Source organism: Ambystoma mexicanum, chromosome 3p (assembly GCF_040938575.1).
Source record: "Ambystoma mexicanum isolate Mex_15411 chromosome 3p, UKY_AmexF1_1, whole genome shotgun sequence".
Classification (NCBI taxonomy): Eukaryota; Metazoa; Chordata; class Amphibia; order Caudata; family Ambystomatidae; genus Ambystoma; species Ambystoma mexicanum.
Window position 1 is genome coordinate 154089348 of NC_090925.1, and position 13622 is coordinate 154102969.

Sequence of the window (13622 nt, forward strand, 5' to 3'; positions counted from 1 at the left end):
GTGGCCCTCAGCATTTGAATTGGCAGGAATTCCTCCACACAGAACAAATAACTTGGTTTTGACTCAGATGGGTGTTCACATGTTTGAGGCAGATGTAGATCCTGGGTCTTAGTTGGCTGCATTGCTGTGTCTCACTGAGCAGACACTTTAGTGTCAGGCACATCCCTATTAATATTAGTTTGGTCTTGTTATTGTCAGGCAGTACAGTGGTAGACACGCAGGCCAGAAAGAGAACATCCAAGAGTGATTTCCTCCACTTCCCATTCTGGGCATCTATTATTCCCCCAGCTAGCTTGTAAAACGATCACACCTCAAAATCCATCCATAGACCAGCACCTCACCCACCCAATCTCACCAAAGCACCTCACCCACCAACCCACCAAAGCAACTTACCTCACACCAAGCACCACACTTCAACACAGATCTCTGCAGTATGCAGTAAGTGCAAACATCTACTCTTACTGCAGATTTGAATGTGCTGTCCTATTTGGGTAACATTCACAGATGCATTTCCTCTTGCTACCTACCCCAACCTGCCTCACCCAACCCCCCCCTTACCCTAACCTTTCTCTGCCATCCTTAAGTATTCCAAGTTAGTTTGTGTGTGTTCCCCTCCTCCCCCCGAGGAATCAGCTCAAACGTTCCCAAAGATGTAAGCTGTTGAAGGAGATTTGGGAAGGTGCGGGCTAGAAGAACAATCTGCAGGAACCGCCAAAACCTACACAAATCTATCTAGGAGATTTGCAGGAGCCTTCAGATCACTTTTGAGAAAGTTCACCCATGCTTATGCAGGAGGTGCCCCTTACCTCTTGAGACTACAAAGGGGCTTCCAATGGTTGTCGCAGACCACCAGCTCACTCTTCCAAAGAAGAGTGACATAGACACATATCTGAAGAAGATTCCAGTAGAGTTACACTTGATTGGCCAACACTACAGGACAATGGATAATGGGGACTACGCATGCCCTGCTTGGAAGACAATTTCCACTTGGCAATTCAGGAGGGCGCTGCTAGTAATATAGCACCTTCCTGGGATTGGGAAGGCAAGACCAACATAACTGGTGGGCACTGGTCTGAATGGCACCAGGCGGGTCTACACATCACATGGACATTTCAGGAATTGCATGGGAGAAAAAATGTACAATAGGACGATGCGATGTAAACCCCTTCCCACCCCACAAAACAAAAACTGAAACCACTAATTATAGGAGGTGAATGTACCCTCATTTTGAAGCTCAAACAATCACAAAGTAATAGAAAAAATCACAAGCCCAGTTTGGCAATAATCAGAGTAAATAATGAGCTCAAGGAGAGTCAGGAAATTGCTAGAGAAGAAATGGACAGAGCAGAGGAACTACCTCATAACTCCACCAGTCTGTATACATTGCGACGATACAGCACTTCACTTCTCCATTATAAGCTACGAGACAAACCAATGAGGCACTGCAAGACAAAAGAATAAAAGGCTTACCAAGCAGTACAGTGACGATGATGAGACCCACACACTGGAGACAAGCTAGGATGAAGAGTGCTCTGGCCAAGGGGGTGCAGTATAACACTGAAAAAAAGGACAGAAAATGTGATTTTAGAGAAAACTACTTAGAAAAAGAGTTTGTTGCAAAACCTTGTACGACCCATGTACATCCCTTTTGTCATATGGTTTTGTCGTATGGGCCGCATAATTTGGGTATTATTGGAAGGGCTGCAGAGCAAATAGTTCCACTGAATACACATACATTCAACAAGAGGACTTACAATAAAGAGTGACCCCCAATCACAGTGAGGATTAAGTGTGGATATGCAAGTACAAAACAAAACCTCACAAATTCACTTTAACAAATTAAATTCTCTTTGAAGCTGACCTAGAATAAATACTACATTTGCCCACAGTATTGATAGATCTTTTATCCAAGTCTCTCAACAGGTGCTACAAATGTTTAGCACAACTACATCTTTGCAATAATTCGTAATACAGTCGTACATGTCTGCCAACTTATATTTCAATCATTACAAGCAGCATTGTCTTAATACACAACACCAATCCATACGAGGGGCATCATCTCATTTCACACTTACACATGGATTAATGACCAGAGAGACCAGATCCCACCAGCACTTCAACGTTTCACTGGCTACACCTAAAAGCATTTAAAAAAAGAAAAATCACCCAATGTGCACTTCAGGGCCGGTGTGCCAAATTCATCCAAGGCAAAATACTCCCATACCACCATAAAACCCAGCAGTGACATACTTCTGACTTTTCCACGAAATGTCGGAAAGAGGCACAGCGGCACAGCCCTTTCCAACATTGCAGACAGAATTTAGAATTCACTGCCAAAAGGAAATTGCTCAATTGAGGATCACATAACGTTACAGAAACCCCTAAAGACATGGTTACCAAAGACTATTATGCAAATACAGTTCCAGGCCACCAAACTAAATGCAACCCTCCGACATAGAGAGGCAATCTACTACAAGTAAGGTGAAGACCAAAAACACTCAAAATATTTGCCCTCAGACTCATATCTCCAGTCACACCTCCTGCCATGGATGGCAGCTGGAAGACCCAAAACAGCTTAACCATGGTCCACCCGATCAGAGAACCATCACTGGAACAAAACAGCAATGTCTGGAATGCATGTTTTGGTGTCACTAGCACAATAGCACACTAACAAGTGGCCGCCAGAGTACTTATGCCAAAGTGTGATTTATAATGTGGAGTTTATCATGGATAAAGAGGTCAACCCAGGTAATGTCTACAGTATTTGACCCCAGATATCCAAACTTGGCTCCCACAGGCTTTCATATGGGCCTCTGGGAGGACGACCAATCTTGGCTGCTAGGTTCCCACCTTGACCTACCCCCTAAAAGCTCCACTGTTTGGTGCCTCAAATCTTTCCACATTGCCTTGTGCACATCGCGACTGTGCTCCTGGATGTCCACAATGTTGGCAGCATGACCTGCTGTGATTTCACACCACTGGGATTGCTTTGTGGTGGTCCTCACTTTTGACTTCTCCTAGTTGCCTTTTGCCGCTTTTTCCTTCACTGTGGTTTACCACAGCACTGGCTACTCAGATGTATTTCTCGGGTTACTACCTATGGCTAAATTGCTTGACTGCAACTTGCTCTCCACTGTTGCCTACTCCCTGATGTCTTTTACATTTTCTCCACTGTGATGTAGGAGCAGCACTGCACACTGACTGCTGCCAGCATACCAGTTCTCTCTAGAGCGCTTCAGAATTTACCTTACAATTATAATAAACAGGGTGCATCACAACCAGGACCTCAGCAGGGCTGCACCATAGGTGTTAGGAAACATTCTCTTTTTGCAAACTCTCCCTCCCTTGTTTCCTATGGAGCCCATTCTTGTTTCCTTTTATTCTACCCTGATTTTATTAATTGTATTGAAGCATTTCGCTGGACTTCTCTTGCCTTTTGCTCATTGTTATGTGGAAACGGATCAGTCCTTTAGACTATTAGTACTGACAAACTTTGCTTACCTTTTGAATTTGTGTTCTTTTTAACAGAGCACATTACAGTGCAGTGCAATGAGGATACTTTTCTGTCACCATAGATTTTTGAAAACGGGATTCATGGTTAGTTTTATTATGTGCTTAAAGACAAGATGGTTGCAGCAGATATATTTTTACAATGCTTGCATTATTTTTGGTGTGCATATTCGTGTTTAGTACATATGGCTAATAAACATGGCTAGTGCCTAAAATGGCTGTGCAATGCGATGTTCGCCATATTGCTGGCCAGCCTTCCTGCATTGCCAGGTCAGGAAATTGCTAATACAATAATGCAGTTGCCTGGGAAAGCTGCTGGTTTCGCCGGCTAGTGCTGCCTTTGTGTGTGTGTTGCCCAGTAATGGGGCAGAACTGTCTAGCTCCACTCCACATCCTTGGCGTCAGTAAGTCTAGGTGTGGGGTAAATGTGAATACAGTAGGTGTCCCTGAATGGCTGTTTTAATGGTGCAGATCCTTACCATTGGTTGGCTTAGACTTGCTTCCAGCTTGCATTTTGGATAAAAAGATGACGTCTGCAGCCTTTTCCTCAGATAATCGTTGGAGCTAAGAATCCCTCAAAGAAGAGCTGCCTGCTGAAGATCCAAAGATGATTCCTGAAGTTGCTGAGCATCCCTTCCAGCAGCCCGGTGAAGCCCTGCTCCTCTGCCTGATCTCCGAAGACCCTGAGTAATGCTTCAGCCCTTGGACTAGTGGGACCGATGGCTTCTTGAGGATCCAACTCTTCAGAAGTGTCCCTGGACTGCCCAGTGGACTGACCAGCTCTCCGGTGGGCTACCTCACCAGAAGAGTCACTGCTCTGCGTTCGAGTCCAGAACTTCACTGGTCACCACTTGTGTTAGTAGTAGCCTTCCTCCTGAATTTCAGCTTTCCACCTTCAAGGGACCCTGCCCTAGAGCAGCTGCTGTGACTGCTCTGTGTGCGACCATCACTGGAACTCGCCTACCTGTGAATTGTCCTGCATCAGCAGATTCTGCATTTCTTCTCTGAAAAGGGTTGCATATTGCTTATCTATTCAACCGGTAGAATCCTTGAACCTGCAACTCCTGCGCTCATCTTACTAAATCAAATGGAGGTAATATCTAGCCCCCAGCAAGGCGTATGGGAAAATCTGAGTCAAGGGGGTAAATAAGCGCAGTGTACCTGTCCACCCCTGTCCTCCATAGGTTAACCTTGGGAACAAGTCCCTTTGTCACCTTATTCCATTCCACTCATCTTAGGTTGTCGAACCTGTTTAGGGTATCCTGCCCCTGGGTTAGCCTTGGGTCTGGAAGAAAGGAAAACACTAAATTACTTTTGGTAAAAGTGTTGTAGAACTTTAAAACTATCACCAACACAAGCCTATTGAATCCTAACTACAGAGACATTTTAGTGAGAAACATTGTGGCTCCTGTGTCTTTTGGGCACCATGCCCCATTCATTTTAGGATTTGAACTTCTTAAGTTAGGGCATTGTCTTGTGAACTGGTTCTCATCATTGATGCATCTAAAATACTTAACTGCTTTGCTGATTAAGTTATCCAACCAATATTTGAACCTATAGTGACTGTATATATTTGTATCATTTGTGTCAGAGTTTTGTGTGATAATACTATCAGTTGGATCCATTTTCCAGTGTGTTCATAAGGCTTACAATAAATAACTATTTTTATACTTCTAAAGCGAATTATTGTGTGCCATACTCTGTGCACTCCTTGAGGGCCTCTGACCTCAATCACACTGTCCCAGACTAAGGGCCTCATCACGACTTTGGCGGTAACCCTTAAAATCGGCGGTAACGCTATTAGCGCCGATTTTAAGGGTCCGTCGGATCACAAGTCCAAATACCGCCGGCGCCATTACAGCCGGCGCAAGTACAGCCGGCTGTACAAGCGCCGGCTGTAATCGCGCCAGTAACCATTCGCGCAAAAAACATCAGCAATCACGAGTCCGGCATAGGTGCAATTAGCGCCAGAAAAGCGGCGGATAATCCGCCGAAAATACCTCCAGCAAAAAGCTGGAGGTAACAGAACACAGGCCACAGCAATAAGGGCCCAGGTGAAACCAATGCAATTCAGAGGCCTACAAAGGACCCACCCATGCACAACACACCCCCCCCAACACCATTACACCAGCAGGAGCAGGGAGGAGACAGCAATAAGGGCCCAGGTGAAACCAATGCAATTCAGAGGCCTACAAAGGACCCACCCATGCACAGCACACCCTCCCCAACACCATTACACCAGCAGGAGCAGGAAGGAGACAGCAATAAGGGCCCAGGTGAAACCAATGCAATTCAGAGGCCTACAAAGGACCCATCCATGCACAACACACCCTCCCCAACACCATGCTGCCATTTGGAGCCGAGAGCCTAGATGTTGACTTCTACCTGCTGCGCCTGCAGCTACAGAGGCCAGCCAACCAGTCCAGGGCCCTGGGAGTGCAGGGGCTAGTGGGCATGAGGAGAAGGAGGAGGAGAACAGCACCAGCAAGGCGGCCAGCCATCCCCAGGGTCAGGCCAACACCCTGGGCCCTGACTGATGGCCAGTTGGTGACAGAATATCGGCTGGACAGGGCAACCATCACCCAGTTGCTGGACACAATCCGGGACGACATTGGCAGCTGCATAGCCACCAGCACGGCAGTACCTCCCCTAGTGAAGTTCGTGTCTGTGCTTCAATTCCTTGGGACTGGCAGCTACCAACATACCGTTGTCATGATGCATGGAATGGCCCAGTCCAAATTCAGTGCCATGCTGGGACAGGTGCTTGATGCACTGTTGAATCATGTGAACGAGCACATAGCATTGCCAGCCACACAGGCACAGGTGCACCAGCTGAAGGGCCAATTCTATGCCATTGCCCAAGTTACGAATGTTATAGCAGCCCTGGACTGCACACATGTGGCACTCGTACCACCCCAGGCACATGAGGCAGCCTACAGAAACCGGAAACAGTACCATTCCCTCAACGTGCAGATGACATGTGGTCCTGACCTCACCTTCAGCCACTTCTGTGCCCGCTACCCAGGATCCACCCACGACTCCATGGTCCTGCGCAACAGTACCCTGCCGGCGTACATGGAAAGGCACCAAGGCCAAAACACATGGCTACTGGGTGAGTACAAATGTGTACCATAATGCATGTCAATCCACAACTGATGGTACCCGTCATGGAATCCATTATTCCCAATAGGCAGCAGCATCACTGCAGCATACACATTCAAGCACCTTGCACAATGAACCTTGGACATGTCCAACACAGCAGAACACACCCATGCAGGATGTAAGACATGTGGCGGCACCGTGACATATGGAAGCCCCACCACAACAAAGCCTCCTGTGTGAGTAGCACCATGGCTCCCAACACTGACACAGTACTGAAATCCCACCCTGCCCATCCGACAATAATGAAATTCTAAACCATAAGCTGGCACATCCACAAATGCACCACACATAAGTAGCCTAAGTAATGGCAATGTACATCCCACGAACACTGTCGCCAGAATGGCCAAGCAAATGCATTGAGAACAGTACAGAATAGTAACAACCAGCAAAAGCAACTGCAGCCAAATGGATTTGCAATGTCAAATGAGGCAGCCACTTCTGTCATGCAGAAGTAGATGGAAGGGCCCCCTTACCCAGCGACAAGTGAATGAGTACTGTTACTTCCAGAAACATAGGTGTACCAAGTTGAGAGTACCTCATTGATTCAATCGTGCCCGTAGAACAGCACACTCCATAATTTTCTAGAACAAATGACAAATAAGGCAAAATCACACTGATGACAGAGCTCTGTACACCCACTGGACTTACCTTGTCCCCATACCGGCTTTCTCTCCCCTGCAGGTGATTCTGGATATCCCCAGTACACGTGGCTCATGACCCCTGTGGTCATCCACACACGCCGGCAGAACAGGAATACAACCTTGCCCATGCTCATACACGGATCTGCGTGGAGAGGGCATTTGGACTGCTGAATGCACGCTTCCGGTGCTTCGGCCGCACGGGAGGGCCAATGATGTATGCACCAGAAAAAGTAGGCAAAATTGTACTGACATGTGCCATGCTGGACACCAAAATGCTCATGTGCAGCCACCTGAGGATGGGAGTGAGGGTGATGAAGTGCCAGAAGGTGTTGCACATGCACAAAGGTTTGGCCTGAGGGAGGGGAGGTTGGCCAGACAGGGATTGATGGATGTTTTTTTTTATAAATGGGAAAATTGGAAATATGTCACTTCAACATTAAATTGTATTTGTAACAATCACTACTGTCCATGCATTGTGATTTTTCAAACGTGATTTATTTTCAGTCCAACAATCCCCCCTCCCCCAGTGAACACCCAGCACACAATCCCCCCTCCCCCCAGTGAACACCCAGCACACAATCCCCGCTCCCCCAGTGAACACCCAGCACACAATGCCCCCTCCCCCCAGTGAACTACCCTCAACTGTGCAGATTGGCACATGTGTCTTATCAGGGCACCAACAACGATGCCATGCACCACTAGGATGGTCGTGGGCGCTTTCCTTTTCCGGGCCCCTCTGGTGTGCGTGCCCTCAGATGGCGCATAGACCGGCGCCTAGGAGATGGCTCGAGGGAACCCTCCGTGGGTGTGGTTGATGTGGAAGGGACAGAAGCGGCGGCCATCATGTGCTGTCGCACAAGGTTGTTTCCCTCCCTTGTTTGCTCAGCAAGTGCTGAGACTGCCTCGGTCAACTCCCTCACTCGTTGTCCGTACCCTGTCAGGGCAGCGGTACATTGTTGGACGACTCTGCGTGTGCGCGCATTGTCACGCGCTATGTATTTGCATCCATGCCGTATAGATGCACTGACGGCCTTGATGTGTTGACTCTGCACCTTGGCCATTGCTTCCACCCTGGCCTGTTTGGCCTCCATAATGTCGAGTCGGCCCATCACTGCTGCCCCTGTGACGAAGGGCACCCCTGGTGTGTCATGTGCAGGCCTGCTACTTGTGCGCTGTCGGGTGGGGGGCTGCATGGGGACATGGGGCCGGCTTGGATTGGGCTGCCAGGCTCAGAGTGCCGGTCTTCTGGGCTGCCATATGATGGCATATCCTCGTCCGGCTGTGGTGTGCGGACACGACACACAGGCAGATGTGGACTTTGTGGAAGCTGTGTGCCTGGCCTTGGGCTCCCCTGGGGTGTGACCATCCCTTCGGCGTCACTGCTTCTGGGAGAGTGCTGTCCTCCTGCCTGATGAGCATGTGGAGGTGTTCATCCCACGTCGGGCTCTGATCCACTGCTCAGTCCCTCATCATCGGGGCTGCGACTGGTGGCTTCCCTGCGGCCATGTGGGTGCTGCTGCTGTCTGGTCGGGCTGCGTTGGGATGTAGTGGGGGTTGGCCTGGTTCGTCTCCCTTCCGTGCTGCCTCTTTGTGGGGTGGTGGTGCTGGTGGAGGTTCGCTGGCGTGGGCGCTGTGATGGTGTGGCCTCCTCCCCATCATCTTCATCCCCTTGGGATCAACGTGTTCCTGTGGGGTACATGATAGGGTGTGGTTTGAGTTCAATGCTACATATATTTGTGTGATGCAGTTCATGCCAACAAGTGGGATTGAAGACAGTATCAATCACGCATTCTCCTTGCATTCTGTTCTGTCGCCATGTGGTGCTTGTTGTGAGTGGGTATGGAGGTAGACTGCATGGGAATGTCGGAGTGACAAGATTGCATGCGTGCTTGGTGTGCACTGCGCTCAGGGTTTTGGGGGTGTATTCATGCACACTTCAACTGTACGTAGCTGTCCTATGGCTATGGATGTCTATCCCCTGGCCCTGTCATTCTTGCATGTGCAGGGTCGTCTAGGCAGCACTATGGTTCAATGGATGTAGGCCTCACTTATGGGTGTATGCAGTTCCTCACACACATTTCCTCCCATTCATTCACTTAGGTTCTGCATGTGTGGTTCTTTGAGCTGCATGCATTCGGGGGTCGGACTCACCTGCAGTTGGATCGATGCCAGTGCCTGCCTCCGCTCCACCAATGCCCTCGATGGTGCCAACATCTATCAGGGCACTCATTTTCTCCTCCCATGGTGTGAGTTGGGGTGGGGGTGGTGGTGGCCCTCCTCCAGTGCCCCTGCTTGCACTCCTGTGCTGTGACAGGATGCCACGGACTCGCACGTGCAGGTCGTTCAGTCGCTTGCGGCAATCCTCCCCATCCCGGTGCACGCGCCCCACAGCACTGACCCTCTGGCTGATGTTGCGCCAGATTTGTGCTCTGCGCTGGCCACTTGTTTTGCGCTGCTGCAGCTCATCGTGGTGTGTCTCGGCCTCCTCCACCAGTACAGCTAGCTCCTGGTCACTGAATTTGGGCTTTCTCACCCTGTCCAGGGCAGTCTTGCCCCTAATGCGCTCCTGAGACATGTTTTGAGGTTGGATGGCATGTATGGCTTCCAGGGGCTGTGATATCTGACGGATTGTGATTTCCAAAATGGCCGCCGCTTTGTTTCCCGTTCCGGCGGTGACGCGTTTCCCGCGCGCTCATAGCGTGCGCTATGAGCGCAATATGGCGATATCGCACGGTGCGCCGGATTTAAAGGTTCCGGACCGGGGCGCGTGCACGATAAGTCGTGATTTGGCAGATTGTCCGCCGGGGACCGTGGCATTAGCGCTATTTACGTCTGGCGGGAAAACCGCTGCATTACCGCCAAAGTCGTGATCAGGCCCTAAGTCTCGACTGCTCTCCATTGCTACCTTGACTGGGTTCTGGCTAACATCTCAGAGTCCCCAGTTCACTATAACTAGTGTGGCCTACTAAAATCTGTCCCAGCAGGCCATATTCTCGAAATACAATGAGCCTCATTACGAGTTTGGCGGTAGCCATGGAGCTGTTAGCTCCATGGCTGCCACCAAACCAGGCCCATTTACCGGGTACCTGCAATGAGGAATAACCGAGTCATTCCAACATTGGAGGACCCGGTAATTCCTCCTTGCAGGTACCATTCCCCATTCCCATTTGAGCCCCCATAGGGCTCAATGGGAATGGGGATTGGGATGGAGGTAACAACGGGCAGATTACAACTGGCCCGTTGTTACCTCCTTCTTCCTCTCGCGGGACCCGGAAAGCACATCTGGTTTTACCAGGCGTCCGATCCGGGTCCCGCAATGGCAACCTCGTAATAGAGCAGAGTGGGTTTAACGGCGCTGGCACTATTACCGGCGCCGTTAAACCCATTCCGCAATAGTTGTAATGAGGCCCAATGTAACAGTATGGATGCTCCCAATGTCCACCTGTGACTCCACTGGCTCCTAATCCTCTCAAATTCCACGGTCCACCAGAAACATCTTTATGGGAGGGCAAATGGTGCATCTGCCCCGGGCCCCCCAGAAGGATGCCTGATTCAGTTTCTATTGTTCAGCAAACTTAAATAGTGCATGTTAGGCTATTTTATTGCATGCTTCTGACACTCTAAACCTATTGCCTGTCAGTTGTTGACAAGTACATTCTGCTCCGATTGCTACCGTAAGGCTTTCTTTGTTCACTGTAGCAGACATAGTTTATGTTTTCACTATGGCACAACTCATGTAGTATTCTCACCTTTCTGTGGGTATTAGAAAGATCTTGTGCAATAGCCAAAGTTGAAATGCATATTAATAAATGTGTTGTATGCGATTGTGCAGAAGATAGTTCAAATTGTTAAGCCGAGATCTGTGTTCATATGCAAGATTCCAGAAAGGCGGACTCAGCCTTTCCTCCTGTGTCTGAAGTTGATGAATCTGCATGTATATGTACTTTGTTTTTAGCACAACATGTGCTATTACCACCATCGTACCTGCACCAAATAGCGGTTGCTATTGAAACTAACATAGCATCAGTATAGTGAAGCTCTAGAAATTGGTATGTTCAGATGGGGACTTGTAAAACCTAGGCAGCCACCTCCAATGAGAAGCATACAGTGTTGGTCATGAGAGATGGTTGGGTATCCAAATTGAAGACTGGAAGCAAAGCATACAAGCTTGTACCCTGGCTTTGCCTACAGACTATGGAGTTATCCTGGACAAATCATCTTACATCACTGACAGTACAGGACTGACAGAAAGGGTTTGCCTTCTCAAATGCTGATGGCATTATTTAGGCCATTGGAGACAGAAGAGAGCAGACCAGATATCGCAGCCAACTGGCAAGAATATTTTAAGGTTTGTTCATTTTGTACAATTCAATGTGTAAAGATGCAGCCAAGTACCCCCACCCAAAGCTTCTCCTCCATGCTGCCTATATGTTGAGTGTGAGACACGTGCAGTATCAGTAAGAATACCGATACCGAAGAGGATTATGGAAGTAAGATTCCCATTGAGAAAGCCATATATTGCATACACGACCGTATGATGGCCATTTGAATGAAATCCCAGAGGAAGTGGGAAAAACGAGCAAAAGTGCAGATTGGTGACGTCATACAGAGTAGAGTTACACACTTATAAGAAGAGGTTGAAGAGTATAAGCATTCTATAGTAGAAAAGGAGGAGGTGTTAAAGATGAGCAACATTTCAGGCTCGAGATGAAGATGCTCATGCTACAGAAATAATGAAGAAGATATTAAGTCATTTTACAATTGTACAGTCGCAGCAATGCAAGTAGACAGATCGCGGCGATGCGCCAACTAGGAATAAATGAACTACAGGTATTCCATAATGCATTTTAGCAGAGCTGATCACCATGAGCAGAAAGGATGTTTCAGTGTGTCGCAGTTAGAAATTGAAAGCTTAAACCACAGAGGTGAATCAATGAAAGGCTTGGTTGGCATCAAGCAATCAAGACCACCACGAGTCAGAATGTTCTTATAGAAGTTCCAATTAACGTGTGAAAGAACAAAACTCCTGTCCGAGGTGAGGTGGAGGAACATTAAAGACGTCAGAGGTTTTTCATTTAATAGAGATTAATACAGCAAAATGCTCTGAAATCATGGTCTGCAGTCACGTGGATGGATGAAAATAGGCACTGGACTAAGCTGTACCGAAACTGGGAAGCAGGGGATACCTATACTCGCTCTTATTCCCAGGCACAAAGAACAAATTCAAGGCCGATCTTCAAAGGATTAATCGACTGGCAGACAGCAGAGTGATGATGGATAGTAGGCTAATCGGTGGTAAGCTATGGTTATGACCAACCCAACAAGCACCTGGGTGCCAGCCTGAGCCCTATGGTTTGAGAAACCAATGAGACGTTGTGTATTTGATGATGTTCATGATGACCTGCATTAGAGGAGGTCTTAGTTGCCCACCTGATGTTAGATACCCAATCACCTTCCCTGTTCAGTATGGAACGTATACCTAGATGTTCCCTGTAAGCCTATCACATCCCCAAATAAGTTTTTGTAGTTTGCCACGTAGGTAGACGTCAATGATGAATTCTGATCATAAGAGAATGTTTTTTCTAAAGTTTGTTGAGATTGCTTGTGCGACGTCGGATGATGTCTGTTATGCTCCCTGTTTTAGATTATTGACATTAAAACAGTTAAACTTTGCCAACTTCATGAGTCCGTTTTTTAATTTTATTATTTTTTTATTTTTTATTTTATTGGTTTGTTACAAACCTTTAAAAAATAAGAAAAGAATACAGAGGAGAAGACTAGAAAAAGCCACCAAACTAGAGAACCCACAAAAAGGCAGAAACAATCAGTAAGTCCCTCATGTGACTTAAATTTGTTGGCACAATGTTTTGGGTTGGTTTTACATTCACCAAAACTTCAAAGCTAGGTGTTTACAGGAAAAGGACGGTTCTTTCACTGATGCTGATGAAACACCCGCCTCTGATAACTTCGACTGTTGTAATTCCAGATTAGGTTCTGCCTTTAGTAGCCTCTCCATCATTGATTCTAAAAAGAAGGTTAGTTCAAATGTTAGGCTGCGATCTGAGTCTTGAGAGAGTCGTGTCCACCATTCTTCAGCGGACAATGAAGGCTTTGCCATTATAAGCCTTCCCAGGTGCTTTGTACGTTCCTGTGTCAGATGACTGCATGCCAGCGTCAGATGTTTCAATGTTTCAGTATCTTTCCCACAGAGTCGGCACGTTGTGGAGGTTTGATCCATGCCGTTTCGTATGTTTAGATTTTCTCTGGTTGGAAATTGGTTGAGACGATATTTCATGAACAGTGCTCTAC

The 13622-nt window shown here is 47.8% G+C and overlaps 1 protein-coding gene across 4 annotated transcripts in view; it reads right to left on the reverse strand.

Moving 5' to 3' along the window:
- Nucleotides 1–13622, reverse strand: part of LOC138580185 (C-type lectin domain family 2 member L-like) — a 335947-nt gene that overhangs the window by 180927 nt on the left and 141398 nt on the right. For 2 of the 4 annotated variants that reach the window (XM_069650517.1, XM_069650516.1), the window contains exons 2-3: nt 2076–2137; nt 1471–1557 (exon numbers count right to left, since the gene is read on the reverse strand). In XM_069650517.1, coding sequence (XP_069506618.1) covers nt 1471–1557; nt 2076–2079 — 91 coding nt within the window. In that variant the 5' untranslated portion in view covers nt 2080–2137. The remainder of the gene's footprint in view (nt 1–1470; nt 1558–2075; nt 2138–13622) is intronic. The other 2 variants (XM_069650514.1, XM_069650515.1) reach the window with 1 other exon arrangement.